Consider the following 17,116-nt stretch of genomic DNA (forward strand, 5'->3'; position numbering starts at 1 on the left):
ATAAGAGGGTCCATCCTACTTGCACTTTTGCAAAGTAAATCGGAAAAGAAATCTTTTTATATGCAAGTTACAAGACTTCTTTATTTCTTTCTTTCTTGATGAAAATAACAAATCATCTTTATCCCTAATCTTAATTTTCAAAATGAAGTGCTGATTTAAGTTGTGATGTGACTATAAGGATACAATTGACTTTTGAGGATAGGTTCGAACAATTAAAAACAACTCAGCTTTATTCAATTTAGGATAAAAGAAACAAAGTTAATTCCATATTAAGATATTAATTATTAATTAGTCACAATTAATTTAATTGCAGTTGTTGTCCAATATAGTTGAGTAGAGATTCTAACAATTGATCCACTATCTAAATCAGTACTTAGTCTTGCTATTTGTAGTTTCTATTTAAATTTTTTTAATCTCCTCTAGGTTATTTATAAAAAAAAAAAATCAAGAATCAATTAATTAGACGACTTTCAAGTTGCCTTTGACAGCAACAATTAGTAATGATCCTTAATATAATGCAGAATATAAAAATAGACACAACGAATTACGTGATTCGGTTTATAATCTATGCATATTTAGAGGATAAAGCTTAATGAACTACATTTTGCTGTTGTTTCTTTGAGTAATATTTACAATATAACATGCTTCTATTTATAAGAGAATTAGATAATATAAATAAGCTTTAACTATAACTAGGTGATAATCTTCAACTCTGACTATGTGATAAACTTGAACTGTAGGTGGCTAGGTCACAAGTTAAAAAAATGTTGACAAGAGTTATATAAACATTATAAACGTATCATATCTCATATTCTAATAAGATATTCTCTAACATTTTAAATGATGTCCATATGCCACGTGTGATTTAGTTTAATTAGTGTGGTTTAATTAAAAACAAATTAAAGGTGTTAGAACAGTTTTCAATCTGGTGACGTGTAGATCTTTGATTCGCCATGTTCTTCATAATCTGCAAGGAAGAACAAACAATACGTCAGAGGGGGGTCTCCCGACAACCCATCTCCGATGCCTAAGTCAATGAACAATTTTGAAGAGTATTGAGAGTTGGAATTTTTGAGTATATACCCAAAGTATATTTTGTACATGGGGTAGCCACCTATTTATAAGCACATAGTTCTCAATCGCATTGTTCCACCTTCATGTCATGGTTGAGTGAGACTCTTAGTGGGATGAGGTAGAAGTTGAGTGGGAGAGTGGGAAATATTTGAATCTTATCCCATGTGTTCCAAATATAGTCTTCAAGGTGTTATAGGACTCTGTTAAACCCTAGTGACTGAGCGGGTCAAGTTGGACCAGCAAAATCAACTGGACCCTGGTTCGGGTATATCCCCATTTGCCTAAGGGATGATAATTTTCCCAACAAAAGGTGTTTAGTAATTTATTCTAATAAGGACACAGTTAATAAATTTTTAGTTGGAATTAAGCTTTATTCCTTGATGGTAGCATGATTACACGTCGCTCATTTATAGTTATATACCATTAAGCATGATTACAGAGGCTACAATCATCATTATCTTCTTCATTGCACCATATTTTATTTTTATTTTTTTAAATTTGCATTATCACATAGCAATTAGCAAAGTGTCTCAACGTGTCTTTCCTACTATACGGATCAATATTTTCATGTCATGATTCTTTTGATGATTAATGGGACAAATAAGCCATGAGATTAAAGTTTTATACAATATTTCCTTTCTTTTTCATAGAACTTGAACCTAAATTTTTTTGATTATCTAATCTAAAAATCTACCTTTTTAAATTATGCCATTTTAAAATATTTGAAGAGTTCATAAATTTCTTATAGAAAAAGATACTGTTTGCATGAATTCCATCGATGTTTTTATTTTTATTTTTTAAAAAAAAAAAATCTAAATTAGAAAAAGGGAGCAAGGATTTAAAAGGCCGGGGAGGTCATTTTCACTCTTAATCCTAATATTAGAAAGAAAATGAGAATGTGTGATGATGCATCAAAACACATGCACGATGGAAAGCGACCAATTTCGCAACTAGGTGTGCACGAGAGTTGGCACAGCTTGAAATCTTCAAATTAATCCACTTTTAAAATAAAAGTATATACTAGTAAATGTCGGAGATGATAGAGGCACACGAACAATATATGAAAATGTAACTTTTGTTGATTGTTATAATGGTTAAAAGAAGTCACCTTCAAACTGGATAGAGGGCAAAACGACCCACTTACAATATTGTCTACTTTTAACTTTTTTGAACCAGACTTCTCAAGAGGTCACTAATCCTGATACTACTATTGCAAAAGCATGCTTAATTGCATAATTTTGATAGGTTCATAGCAATTAAGCATAACTTTAAAACATATTGCATCAAGAACGGTTAATCCTTCAAAGGACACAAATCCTTACAAGCTTTCAAGCAAGCCTTGACAGGAATTTCATCAATGCTCTTTGTGTCTCTATTTATTATGTGACTTAAAAAAATAAAATAAATAAATAAGTAAGTAAAACTCAATTAAGTCCTCCCAGACAAAGCTTATCCACTTTGGGGGTTGTCGTACTTCTTTTCACTATTGTGCCCCAAAATGGTCAATTTCTTCGGCAATTTTGCCTAGAAATGTATTGCAGGACTCAGCAATTGTCACATTCTGGTTGTGACAATTGTATTTCTTTTCTTTTAGGGATAAATACCTCATTGGTACCTGAGTTTTACGTGTTTTTAAATTTAGTACCTCAGTTTTGTTTAGTATCATAGGTGGTACCTGAATTAAGGGTAAAAACCCATTTGGTACCTCTGTTAGATTTTCCGTCCAAATTTTAACGCCTCGCCACGTGTCAACCGCTGAGGTTGACACGTGGCACTACATAAAAAAAAATTAAAAATTAAAAATTAAAATATTTAGAAAATGATTAAAAATAATAAAATTTTAAAAAAAAATTAAAAAAAGAAAAAAGAAGAGGGGTGGCTGAGCCACCCCCTTGGCCACCATTGGTAAGAGTTGTTTGAACTAATTAATGGAGGAATCTTTTGAAGTACAAACGGGCTATAAATACATCAGTTTTTCTATGATTATAGGGTTAAGAAGAACGAGAAATGATAGAGGGGGATCTTTAACCGGCCTCTCCTCCCTTTACAATAAAAAATATAAAATTATTCAAAAAATTGTACTTTTTAATTGTTTTGTTTTTCCTTTTTCAATACAATTGTATTTTTTTTATTGTAAAGGGAGAAGGGGGCGGTTAAAGGTCCCCCCTCTATCATTTCTCAAGAAGAACATCATGATTAATCAACAGCCTCAAATTATTTGTTTGAATTTGAGAGAATTCGAGCAAATGATTGTGAAAAACAACTTATGAAATTCACGGATAAGTAATTGGACAACTCAATTTTTATTTAGTCACATAAATCTCATAAATTGTCTTTCATAATTATTTGTCTAAATTTTTTCAAATTCAGACAAATAATTTGAGAGAATCCTGATCCGTATTATTTTAATGAAATTTTAGCTCACACCGAGACTATTCAGGGAATCTCAAAACTTTTTCATATCAAATTATTAAAAGTTTGAACCAAACTTAATTGTTAAGTCTAGTCCATCTACCTAACATAACTCATCAAATTGCACAAAGATATATGGTATGTTAACTTGTTACTATTTAGTATCCTAATTTGTCAGATAATTGGTTCACTAGGCATATGAAAATTAATCTTCTTTTTTTTTTTCTTTTCTTTTTTTAAACTTCATTTTTTCATCGTTTTTGCAATTACCACTCTAAAGTTAAAGACTCTCAAACTTTAAAAGTTTGCAATGTCATACCTTCTATTAGGATTTCAGGTTAAATCAAATGTAAAATGGATAAAATAACATTTATACCTCTGTAAAGGTTTTAAAATTTTTTTAAAAAAAGAAAAAGGTGTTTTGAGAATAATTTTTTTAAAAAAAAAAAAGGTATTTTGAGAATTTTCAATACTTATGTTATGATTTAACAGTATATCTTAACAGATAGATACATATGGGTGACAATGAAATTTTTTTAATATTTGATACATACTTTGAAAGTTTTTGAACTTTATGGTGATAATTTCAAAAGCGATAAAAGTTCAAAGGTTTAAGTGAATTTTTTCCCTTTTTTTTTTATTTTTTTTTATCATTCAATGTCTTAATTTATACTAAATGTTACTTTTCACACTTATTTATCATAATCATTTCAAATAGGATGACGTAACAGATTTTAAGTGGCTAGTCAACCGGTATAAAATAAATTTGAGGGAAAAATCATATTTAACCCCTAAGTTTTCATCTTATTTGAATTTAGTTTTTAGGTTTTCAATTTTAAAAATAAAGTCCTTAAGTTTTACTCAAGTTTTAAATTAGTCTCTTTATCACTTTACCGTCAAAGTTATAATTGGATTATATGCAAGCTTATGAATTGGAATTTGGAATTGGAAAGTCTTTTTCACGTGCTGGATAATTGGATTTGAATTACACTAATTGATTATGTTTGATTAAGCATTAAGGACTCTTGAACTTTGCCGGATAGTCCACCATGTTTTTATTACTTAATAGACTAATCTCTCATTTATTTTACCCTTATTCAATAAGGCAATAAATTTCTTAGAAGTTGGGTTGTACAAAAATTCTTCCAACTTAGTTTTTAATGTTATGTGTCTCTTAACGATGTATTTCTCACATATTCAGGGAATGACAAAAATTTCTTATAAACTGAGTAATTTTTTACAAACTAGTTTTTAAAAGTGACATGTATTATTTAGTATTCAGTATGTAAGAAACACATGTTTTTTTTATTAGCAAGTGCTTCTCACGCACCTTTTTAATAGCATTAATATGAAAATACGTGTTTCTCAGATACTTAAATAAGACTTACTTTTAAATGCTGGTCTGTAAGAAATTTGTTACCGCTAAGTTTGTAAGAAATGTTTTGTCATTGAAGACAAGAAATATGTTGCACTTTTTTTTGTTATCCTTTTTACTTGGGAAAAGTACACATATCTTTCTCAAACTACTACTCAATTGTTAATGTCGTCTCTCTTCAAACTACCAAAAAAATATCAATATTCATCTTAAGACAAAAAAAAATACCCTAAAATAAAACAAAAATATCCTTATAAATTTAAAAAAAAAAAAAAAAAAAAAAAAAAAAAAAAAAAACCTAAAAAAAAACCTAAAAAAACAATCTTTTTAAAAACAAAATTAAAAAAAAAAAATAACTAAAGGAAAACGAAAAAAAAATTAAAAAAACAAAAAAACAACTGAAAATCATAATTTCTGTTTTTTTTTAAAAAAAAAATGAAAGAAAAGGAAAACCAGTTTTTTTTTAATTTTAAATTTTAAATTTTAAATTAATTTTTTTTTTTAATAACTTTTTGTTATTTTAGTTTTTTATAGTTTCTAAATAATTTTATGAAATGTATTTTTGTGGGGACATTGACAATTTTTTTTTATTTTTTATTTTTTTGTAATTTAAGAGAGGGCATTGACACAATTGGTAGTTTTGGGAGACATTAACAATATGATGATAGTTTAAAGGATTATGTATATTTTTCTAATTTTATAAAAAATGTAAAGGCAGGTAGAGAACTTATATTTCGTAAAAAAATATTATTTTAATAATATATGAAAAGATAATGAAAATTATTGTGAAGTGTATTTAAATAGAGAAACAAAAATTAATTTTATTCTTTAAATTTAAAAATAAAAAATAAAAATAAAACTAGTGTACTAGTACTATATAGTCTAAACCAATACTATTTAGTAAATCAGTATAATAATAAACTCCCTTAAATAAAACTTTCCTATTTTTTTAATTTTGTCGTCATCATCACCATCATAATCTCTTATTTGGTTTATCCTACCTTAATTAAAACATCATTATATAATCACCATCATTATGTCTATATATATATGACGCAGTCCCCCGGAAACACTCCCTCTACGGCTCTACCCACGTTCTAAACAGTAAACTCCCCCGCTCTGTTTCTCTTCTATTTTCTCGGAAAACATCCCAAACAGCCAAACAGGAGAGCTCTCTCTGTTTGGAGAGTGAAAAGGAGCAGTAATGGAGGGAGGCATCCCCGTGACTGATACATCAGCTTTCAGAGACTGCTTCTCTCTGGCATGGAAAAATCCTTATGTTCTTCGCCTCGCTTTCTCCGCTGGGATTGGTGGCCTTCTCTTTGGCTACGACACAGGTACGTTCCTTTCTTTTCCTCTCTCTCTCTCTCTCTCTCTCTCTCTGTCTGTGTTTATGGATTTCTAAGCCTTTTTTTGTTGGGTGGACGGTGGTGATCATGTGCAGGAGTGATATCAGGGGCTCTTCTTTATATCAGAGATGACTTCAAGGATGTTGATAGAGAGACTTACTTACAGGTAACATTAATCTATGGCTGCCAATTTTTCATCTTCTTACTATAATGCCCCCTCCATCCACTCCAATTTACTGTCTCAAATCCATCTCTCTCCTATTAGAATCTCTCAAATTACAACAATTTATTCGGTCAGGTGAATCTTCAAACACGGCTAATAATTTGAGATCATCCCGATCTCTCTCCTCGTTTTTATCTTCATATTTTTCTTAAATTATTTATCTAAATTGCTAGTAATTATTGGAATAAAGTCTTTCACGTTATCCGTTGTTCAAATTGCTGAACGGATAATTTTTGTGATCCTTATCCTCGGTAATATCTGCTGCATATTGGCTGCAGTCTAGTTTGGACCTATAATTGTTCACTTATGTAATTGTCCAAAACACCCTTTGATAAAAATTAAATAATTTCGTAAAAATTAATAAATTATATATTTAACAGAAATCAGCATGACCCAGGAGATCTCTAATTTTCCTTTAAATTAAATTGGATGGCCTTCTGGTTTATTTATTTATTTATTTTTTATTTAGAGTTTTGGTCTTGACTAGGATTTTGTTTTTCAAAGCATGACCTTTTTTTTAAAATAAAAAAATAAAAAAAATAATAATATATGCCATCATATATTAATAAATAAAGTCTCGGGACAAGACAAAAGCAAAAGGTTCAAAGCATGACTTGATTATGGATAAGAGTCAACTAATCCCACATAATTTGGAAAGTGTCCTTTAGTTTTTGGGTCACTACGTGGACACGTGTCGAAAACGTGGTTCAGAATCTCACATGTGGTCTTTGGCCTTTCACTTTTTCCAATAAGGCAACTCACCTCTTATTACGCTTTCGAATAAAACAATGCCAGATTCCATGGATGGAGCTCAGCTTGCTTTACACAAGATTTCGGGTCAAATTCCAAATATAAAATTAAGTTTTTTTTTTTTTTTTTTTTTTTTTAACATAAATCTAATCTTTTTAACCAAGCACACTAATTAATTTTAGGAATAACTTTATTTAAGGGTACCGAACTTTCAACTTGTATTTTTTTTTTTTTTTTAATTTTTTATAAAAGGTACCTAAACTTTAAAACGTTTCAATTTAAGGTATCAATTTTTTCGAAAAATTTCAATTAAGAGTCCTCCGTTAAGATTTTTCGTTAAATCTTATCAAAATTTTCAAAATACCCCTCATTTTATTTTAAAAAAAAAATTGTTAAAATTTAAGTATTGGTTAGAATTTAACGAAATTTGCAAAAATACCCATGCATGAATCTTTGCAAATTTTTATAATTTTTTTTTTTAAAAAAAAAAAAAAAAACACATGGGTATTTTTGAAATTTTGATAGGATTTAACGAAAAATCCTAACGGAGGATCCCTAATTGAGCCTTTCCAAAAAATGAATATCCTAAATTAAGACGTTTTGAAGTTCAAGTACCTTTTGTTAAAAAGTGTAAAAGTTCAGTACCATTAAATAAAGTTATCCCTTAATTTTACTTGTGGACATAAATTTCCTACCAATTGAGTCGTAAAAAAATTCATCTAAAAGTGTCATATCTTTCTTAACATATGAAAATCATGTGTTTTTTAATAACTTGTGCTTTGTGCTTTTTGCATACTCAATGAACACACGACACTTTTAAAAATTTGTAAAAGATTTATATTCATTTTGTAAATTTAAATTTTCACTCGATGAGTTTGGTCTAAATGGCATCTTCGTTTTGCTTTAAAAAAGGGTTGTAGGTTGATGTCATGAAGTCATTCAAGTACCCATTTTTTTTTTTTAGATAAAATGATTAAAAGTCATTCAAGTACTTGAGTGATGAGTGTTTATTAAAATGATTTTAACAACTCCAAAGTTATTGATCTTTATTTGTTTGGACCAAAAATATTAATCTAAAATCATATTGTTAAATATCAATTGTAACATCACTTTTTTTTATTATTCTCTTTTCAAATAAAAAAACATTCTTTTCAGAAAATAATTACCAAACAAAACACTTCTTAAAAAAAATATATATATATATATATATATATATATATATATATGAGCTGCACATTACCTTAGGAGCTGCCATGCGACCACCTCTATTTTTATTTTTGTGTTTTTGTTTTTAATATTTATAAATAAAAAGTCAGCCTCCACACCGGAAAAAATAAAACATGTCTTTTCTCAAAACAAGCATGTTCATTGCTTGTTTATGTGAAAACAATGGACACTAAAAAGCTAACAAAACAATTTTGTTATGTGGACCTATTGACAACACTTTTTAAATGTGATCCACCAAAAACACTTCTCAACTTACATCACATAAAAAACTCTTTTCAAAACAAAAAATAAAAAACTTTTCAAAACACTTTCCAAACATAGCCTTTCAACTTCATTTTCAGAAAAATTTCAAAAAGTAGGCATCATTTTCCAATTGTGTAGTAATATCTAGTTGTTATTTGTTAATGAATTATTGTATCGTAAAACTAGAATGTATATTAACTGTGCTTGGTGACAATACATATATAGGAGATGATAGTGAGCATGGCAGTTGCAGGAGCAATAGTTGGAGCTGCTATTGGTGGATGGTTGAACGACCGCTTTGGAAGGAGAAGCACAATCTTAATAGCAGACTTCCTCTTCTTTGTAGGAGCTGTGATCATGGCTGCTGCCAACAGCTCACCTGTTCTCATTGTTGGACGTATTTTTGTGGGATTTGGGGTTGGAATGGCATCAATGACTTCCCCTCTGTACATTTCTGAAGCTTCCCCTGCAAAAATCCGCGGTGCCCTTGTTAGTACCAATGGATTTCTTATAACTGGAGGCCAGTTCCTTTCCTACCTTATCAACTTGGCCTTCACCAAGGTAATTAAGCTACTGTAGTTGTGACTTTAAAGTCAGGAGTGCATATATATTCTTGAAGATTTTACCAATCCATTGAGTTTTGTGTAGTATATCAAAACACTAGTAGGAGTTATATTGGAGACACACACAATATTACGATCATAAGTGTCCCACATAGTTTAAGTTCAATCTTAACCCTGTATATATAAACTCTTAAGCACCCTTCCCTTGCAAACCGATTTCTAAAGGTGAGTTCTACCTAAAGTTTGTATCATTTGGTATCAGAGCTAGGCATCACGTCAGGGATTCTAGTCATAGAGGGTCAACCTCTGTTTCATATATGATAATCAATTGTGCAAATGATTGAAATCGTATTGCAAATATGGAAAGCTCAATGATGCAAAACACGAACAAGCAGTAGAGTCATTCAATTTCTATTAGATGCTATGCATGTGATAGTCTCTAGGCTTATTCAATGTCTATGCCGAAGTTTAATTGGAATTTTTATTGACTTGTAACTTTTGTACTGTAAATGAATAAAAGATGTTAACTTGTGTAGTTTTCTGTTTAGGCACCTGGGACGTGGCGGTGGATGCTTGGAGTTGCAGGACTTCCTGCTCTGATTCAATTTGTGTTAATGCTGCTTCTTCCAGAGTCGCCCCGTTGGCTATACCGCAAGGTTCTTCACTCATTCTCTTGTAAGCTAGTGCTTTTCTAGTCTAATATATTTGTATATGTTCTTTAAGACCATTTCTTGAAATGACAGGGACGGGAAGAAGAAGCAAAAACCATACTAAGGAAAATATACTCAGAAAATGAGGTAGAAGAAGAGATCCATGCTCTAAAGGAATCGGTCGATGCTGAGATCGAGGCAACAGGGTCTTCTGGCAAGATTTCCTATGCTGAACTCTGGAAAACCAAAACAGTAAGAAGAGGACTAATTGCTGGAGTTGGCCTTCAGGTGTTCCAGCAGTTTGTGGGCATTAACACAGTTATGTACTACAGCCCCACCATAGTTCAATTGGCTGGAATTGCATCTAATGAAACTGCACTCCTTCTCTCACTCATTACTTCTGGCCTCAACGCTTTCGGCTCCATCATCAGCATCTATTTTATTGATAGGACTGGGAGGAAGAAACTTCTAATTATCAGTTTATGTGGCGTTATACTTTCACTTGGGCTTTTATCAGGGATATTTCATGATACTTCGACTCATTCACCATTGGTTGCGCCAACAGTAACATCTCAGTTCAAAAACTACACCTGCCCGGATTACAGTTCGGCTGTAAATGCCAATCGTTGGAGCTGTATGAAGTGTTTGAAGGCTTCATCTCCATCATGTGGGTTCTGTGCCTCGAGTACTAATAAGGTACATGTAGATTTTCTTATGTATCTCTCTAAAATGCATATCTTACTTAAATTTCCAGTAATAGTGTATTAGAATTCTAGCTCATGTGGTTGAGTTTTTCTTCTTGGAATGTGTTCAAATGACGGTATGCAAACCTTCACAAAACCATCACTGCTTTGGTCCTTTCCCTAAATTTATACCTCTTAGATTCCACCAACTAATAAGAAGACAGGCTATTTAGTAGCATGTTATACAACCGCCATACAACTTGGAGTAGTTGTGGATTAGTTGCATAAGTTCTTATCGTTATTCATTTCATCACTGTCGTTCTCACTGTCATCATTTTTATGGTAATGCAGCTATGGCCAGGGGAGTGTTTGATCTCAATTGACACTGTGAAGGATATGTGCCATGGACAAGACAGGCTATGGTACACCAGAGGCTGTCCAAGCAAAACTGGATGGCTTGCACTTGTTGGCTTGGGACTTTACATCATATTCTTCTCTCCTGGAATGGGAACCGTCCCATGGATTGTCAACTCTGAGATCTATCCTTTAAGGTATCGAGGCATCTGTGGAGGAATTGCTGCCACTGCAAACTGGGTCTCAAACCTCATTGTTGCACAGTCCTTCCTGACTTTAACGACTGCAATTGGGACTTCCTGGACATTCCTACTATTCGGGGTCGTTTCTGTTGTGGCCCTGTTCTTCGTCTTGATATGCGTCCCTGAAACGAAGGGGCTCCCGATCGAGGAGGTGGAGAAGATGCTGGAACTGAGAGCTTTGCACTTCAGGTTCTGGGAGAAAAGCCCTCAGACAGTTGAAAATAAGTAGGAAGTTCTATATGTTGAGATTTGAATAGGGAGTCCTGGATATTGCATAACTGAGTTTCTAATAATACATTCAAGGTCTATATATATTGAGATCAGCGTGTATGATTGCATTACCTTGTCCAAACAGACCTTGAAAAACTGGGGTTTGAGGGAAGAAGGAAATCTATAAATTTACATGTGTATTGACTTAAAAGAGTTAGAATGGTTGAAATCTCTTTTTACTATTTACTTCTTTTGTTTTTAAAATGTAAAAATGATTAGGACTAGTTGATATCTTGAAGTGAGATGAAACATTTTAAAATCTTATGTAATGATCATTATGATCCTAATCTTCATGTGATATGCATGACCAACAATAATTATAGATAGTGGGCATACGAGCTTAAGTTGGAGTTCAACAATCTTTATGCTCATAAATAATATTCATGTACTTAATGACATAAGTAATATTTTTATGTAGTTCCATGAGAACCAATGGCCCTTGGTCCAATTTTAGGTCTTGGTGTTGAGAGAGTCCTGTTTAAAGTCCTTGTAACATATTGCACATATATGCCAATTGGACCAAAATAACAAGTTATTGCATCAAATACCTAAAGCAGAAAAATACAAATAGAGTTTAGTATATCTTCTTGTCAATAAAACATTTAGGAGGATGTTCTTTGCTTGTAGAGTGGGCCAAGAATTACATATTACACCTTTAAAAAAAGAAAAAAACCTAAAAGGGATCTAGGGGTGGCCCATGCGGGTGGTCACGCGCCACCCCCCAGGCCCTGGCCGGGGGTGGTCGCGTGCCACCCCCCAAGCCCTAGCCGGGGGTGGCCACGAGCCACCTTCTCCCCAAGGGGGGTGGCTGCCACCGGCAGTCCCAACCTTTCCTCATTTTTTTTTTCTTTTTAAATAAAATTATTTAAAAAATAATATTTTAAGGTAATGTGGCGAAAATGCTAACGTGGCACTAACAGAAGTTGCGAAAATGGACGGAAAAGTGACAAAAGGACTTGTTTCAAATTCGCAAAAAACTGAAGGAGTTAAAACTCATTTTTAAAAAGTGGGACCATTTTCAAATCGCGCTCCGACTCATGGAGTTATGATGCACTTACTCATTATGAAAACACCTTCTAAGTTGTTTAATGTAAAGAATGATCTGTATTTCGTAATTTTAAAATCTACAATTTTTTAAAAAAAATTCTAAGAGATTCTTATTCGGTGCGTGGCAGACAAGAATCCTCCTCGGTTCATCCAATTTGTATAAAAATAAGGGCAAAATTGTCCTTTCATATTTTTTGGGACAATTTTGCCCTTATAATTCGAAAGGCGTTAGCAGGTGCGCGGAGCCGGACGTGCATTGGTGAATGAAAGCCCCCCCCCCCCCCCCCCCTCCCTCACCTTTTTACTTAAACTAACCGGCTCCTCTCCTATTCATTTGAACCGAAAATAATTCAAATGCATGCCTGACAGCAAAAATAAAAAACTTAAAACTCAAGTTCCAATATAGTATTCAACCTTATTTAAAGCAAAATAAAGCTTAATATGGAAATAAGTGTAACATGCAGGTCTGTAAAAGGAAATGAGCGTGACCCAAGCAAAAGAAAATCGGGAATATCTGGAGATAGTTTGGAGATCCTGTCACTTGAGCTTGACAGGGTATTGTGCGCTTCAAGCCTGGAAAATTCAGCCTTTCACTGCGGATTCCATTATAGTATGCCTCACTCTCTCTCTCCGACACAGAAATCCACAAGAGATCGGGTTCTATTTGATGGGAGTTTGATTGTCGGTCTATTTGTTTGTAGTATTCGAGTTTGATAGTGTTTCGATGTTCTTGCTTGTAGTGATTTAATTTTTGCTTGTTGGAAAAGCCGAGATTGGGATATGAGAATTGCCATTATGATTTCTTGCTACCCAGCAAGATAAGTATGTGTTTTTTTTTTTTTTTTGGGTTTGTTGTTGATGCATATTTGACAAACATCTGTGCATTTTCTGCGATATAATTATCCACCAGAAAGAGAGATTTGTTGTTGCTAATAGGATTCCAAACTGGGAAAATTCGAACCTGAATTTGCTCGGTTCAACTTCTATGTATCATTATGAGTGAGCATTGTGGAAATAAAAATTGTGTGAATGTATTATCTTGCTTTTAATATCAAATACACTATTTGAAAGGGACTTTCCCATGCTTTCAGTTCTTCTCTCTTACGATGTTTGATCAAAATCACTTCATATTTGATCCTCATGCAGTTCTCAGAATTTCGATTCCTAGGAGCCTTGGTGCACCCAAAAAGAGATGATATGGGGAGCAAGACGTCTCTGCAGATTTAGCAATAGTCGAGGATTATCGACCAATTGCCATGCCCAACACAATACTCTCAAATATGTCCCTAACAACATTACTCAAGAAATCTTTCAAACCACAACTGAGTACTATAGAGGCCTTCTCGAAGCTTGTATTCGATCGAAATCACTCTCCCAGGGCAAGAAAATCCATCAACATCTTCTCAAGAACAACACCCATATCACAGGTTTTGTTGTGCTCGAAAAACTTGCCCTTCTGTATATTGCATGTGATGAAGTCAAAGCTGCACGCCGCGTGTTCGATAAAATTCCTACTCCAACTGTTATACTATGGAACCTTATGATAAGAGCTTATGCGTGGCATGGACCGTTTGAAGAAGCTATCTGTTTATACTATCGGATGCTTGAAGTAGGTGTTAGACCAACCAAATTCACATTCCCGTTTGTTCTTAAAGCGTGTTCTGGTTTGCAAGCTATAGAAGTTGGTAGAGAGGTACATGATCTTGCCAAAGGACTTGGGCTTGACTCTGACGTTTTTGTTTGTACCGCATTGATTGACGTGTATGCAAAGTCTGGAGATTTAGGTGAGGCACAAAAAGTGTTCTATAGTATGCCGCATAGAGATGTTGTAGCATGGAATGCAATGATTGCTGGGTTCTCACTTCATGGACTTTATGATGACACAATACGGTTGGTAGTTGAAATGCAGAAAGCAGGAACAACTCCAAACTCTTCAACAATAGTAGCTGTTCTTCCCACGGTTGGGCAAGCAAATGCTTTGAGCCAAGGGAAAGCTATGCATGCCTACTCTGTAAGGAGAAGTTTTTGTAACGATGTGGTGCTTGGAACTGGGCTTTTGGATATGTATGGTAAATGTCTCTGCATATCTTATGCAAGAAGAGTATTTGACATGATGGGTGTCAGGAATGAGGTTTGTTGGAGTGCTATGATTGGAGCGTATGATGTATGTGATTATATGATAGAGGCGTTGGCATTATATGATGAGATGGTGCTCAAAACTACAATAAATACAACCCCAGTAACTCTTGCAGTCATACTTCGAGCTTGCGCTAGGCTAATTGATTTCAGCAGAGGGAGACGTTTACATTGTTATGCAATCAAATCAAGGTTAGAGTTAGACACAATTGTAGGTAATACCTTACTTTCAATGTATGCAAAGTGTGGGGTTATAGATGATGCACTTAGGTTCTTTGATCAAATGGTTTTCAAAGATACAGTTTCTTATAGTGCAATAATGTCCGGTTGCATGCAGAATGGTTATGCAGAAGAGGTTTTGCTTGTTTTTCACCGGATGCAATTGTCTGCGGTCCAGCCAGATGTGGCGACCATGTTATGCGTCCTGCCAGCTTGTTCACATTTGGCTGCTCTCCAACACGGGGCCTGCGGCCATAGTTACTCGCTGGTTCATGGCTTTGTGACTGAGACCTCTGTTTGCAATGCGCTTATAGATATGTACTCAAAATGTGGGAAGATCAGTATTGCTAGGCGAGTTTTTGATAGGATGGATTCGCGGGATATTATTTCATGGAATGCAATGATAGTTGGTTATGGTATCCATGGGCTAGGTGCAGAAGCACTTGGATTGTTCAAGAACTTTCTAGAAACGGGTTTAAAGCCAGACGATGTGACTTTCATTGGTCTCTTATCTGCTTGCAGCCATTCAGGACATGTCACAGAAGGGAAACACTGGTTTAATGCTATGAGTTCAGATTTCAACATTATACCAAGGATTGACCATTACGTATGCATGACTGATCTTCTCTGTCGCGCTGGACTGTTGGATGAGGCACACAATTTCATTCAAACAATGCCATTGAAGCCTAATGTTCATGTATGGGGTACCCTGCTTGCTGGATGTAGAATCCACAAAAATGTTGAACTTGGGGAAGAAGTATCAAAGAAGATCCAAGGCATAGGACCTGAAGGTACTGGAAATTTTGTCCTTTTATCTAATATATACAGTGCCGCTGGAAGATGGGATGACGCAGCAGATGTAAGAATCATGCAGAGGGACAAAGGCTTTAAAAAAAGCCCAGGATGTAGTTGGATTGAGATAAATGGGGTTATTCATGCATTTGTTGGTGGAGATCGATCTCACCCACAATCAGCATGGATAAACAAGAAGTTAGGGGAATTGCTAGTGGAAATGAAAAGATTGGGATATCGTGCTGAATCTAGTTTCGTTCTCCAAGATGTTGAAGAGGAGGAGAAGGAAAAGATTCTCCTTTATCACAGTGAGAAACTGGCCATTGCTTTTGGAATTATTTGTCTGAGCCCCGGCAAACCCATTCTAATTACTAAGAATTTGCGGGTTTGTGTAGACTGCCATACTGCCATAAAATACATGACTCTCATAACAAAGAGAGAGATAACTGTTAGAGATGCAAGTCGATTTCATCATTTTAGAGATGGAGTGTGCAACTGTGAGGATTACTGGTGAGGTAGAGGATATACATGTTTTGATAAGTAAAGGAAGATGATATAAATGTGGAATCATAAGTCTTAGTTTTATCAATAGCGAACCTATTCAACATTCCTCAGTTTCTACGGCTGGTGGTTCTGGGTCGATGCCGTCACCTGCTGCTCCGGCAAGGTCTCTCTCTCTCTGAAAAAAAAAAAAAAAAGGAAACGAAACTCTCAACACCCACATACCTCCATCCATGGCCATGGAGGTTGCCCATGCCTCCATGACCATGAAGGGACTTCCATGGAAACACCACAGCCATCACGTTCCCTCCATGGCGGCTCCTGTGGCCCCGGAAAGGGATTTTCATGGATGCCACATGGCTATGGACGTGGCTCATTCTCTCCATAACCTCTATGTTGGTGAAGACCCAAGGAAGTCGCCCTCCATGGCCATATAGATTTATATGGCATTTTTATTGAACATGTTACCCAATATGGAACTCTCGGATAATTGTATGCCTTAGTTTGTTTTTCTTGGCACACTTGATGAGCACATCAATGTTTGTGTCATGTATCACCTCATAGTCATATTAGTGATATTACATTATTTAGGATCGAGCTTCCATGCCGTTATAAAACTAACAGCACATCTGTTTGTAAAAGACTTGGACGGTCAAGATTTAACCATACCACTTGTAACCTAACGACGTCGTCAGGGACCAAAAAGAAAAACAGAAGCCATTTGTTCCGTTTGTTTTTAAGAGCTGCTTTGAGGAGTGAGAAGTTACTCAGAAGATTTAGGGTACCGATGAAGCTTGCAGCGCCGGCTTTTGAAGGCTGACGCTTTCTTGAAAATCTTCATACTTCATCTTTAAGTTTATAATTTATTTCCCTCTGGTTGATCTTAGTATTCAGATTCCCAGAGTGAAAGGCAATTTGTGGTTTTTAATCATAAGTAAGAATTGAAACCCAAGCTTGTTCCACTTCTTCAGGTTCCTTTCATTACTTATATTTGCTCAAGTTTCTA

At 34.3% G+C, this 17,116-nt stretch overlaps 2 protein-coding genes across 3 annotated transcripts; both read left to right on the forward strand.

Annotated features, from left to right (window-relative positions):
* Positions 1-5,914: 5,914 nt before the first annotated feature.
* On the forward strand, positions 5,915-11,597 carry LOC133868537 (probable inositol transporter 2). Its single transcript, XM_062305456.1, has 6 exons — positions 5,915-6,198; positions 6,306-6,376; positions 8,879-9,214; positions 9,765-9,872; positions 9,960-10,562; positions 10,901-11,597. The coding sequence occupies exons 1-6, from the start codon at positions 6,066-6,068 to the stop codon at positions 11,372-11,374; spliced, it is 1,725 nt and encodes a 574-aa protein (XP_062161440.1). The 5' UTR covers positions 5,915-6,065; the 3' UTR covers positions 11,375-11,597.
* A 1,239-nt stretch (positions 11,598-12,836) lies between these two features.
* On the forward strand, positions 12,837-16,311 carry LOC133867852 (pentatricopeptide repeat-containing protein At3g16610). Of its 2 annotated transcripts, XM_062304615.1 has the most exons (3): positions 12,837-13,072; positions 13,609-14,809; positions 14,936-16,311. In XM_062304615.1, the coding sequence occupies exons 2-3, from the start codon at positions 13,655-13,657 to the stop codon at positions 16,121-16,123; spliced, it is 2,343 nt and encodes a 780-aa protein (XP_062160599.1). In that variant the 5' UTR covers positions 12,837-13,072; positions 13,609-13,654; the 3' UTR covers positions 16,124-16,311. The 2 variants fall into 2 exon arrangements, with proteins under 2 accessions (XP_062160599.1, XP_062160598.1); XM_062304614.1 differs by having other exon boundaries at positions 13,609-16,311.
* The last annotated feature ends 805 nt before the right edge of the window (positions 16,312-17,116 follow it).

Source organism: Alnus glutinosa, chromosome 5 (genome assembly GCF_958979055.1).
Source record: "Alnus glutinosa chromosome 5, dhAlnGlut1.1, whole genome shotgun sequence".
Taxonomy (NCBI): domain Eukaryota; kingdom Viridiplantae; phylum Streptophyta; class Magnoliopsida; order Fagales; family Betulaceae; genus Alnus; species Alnus glutinosa.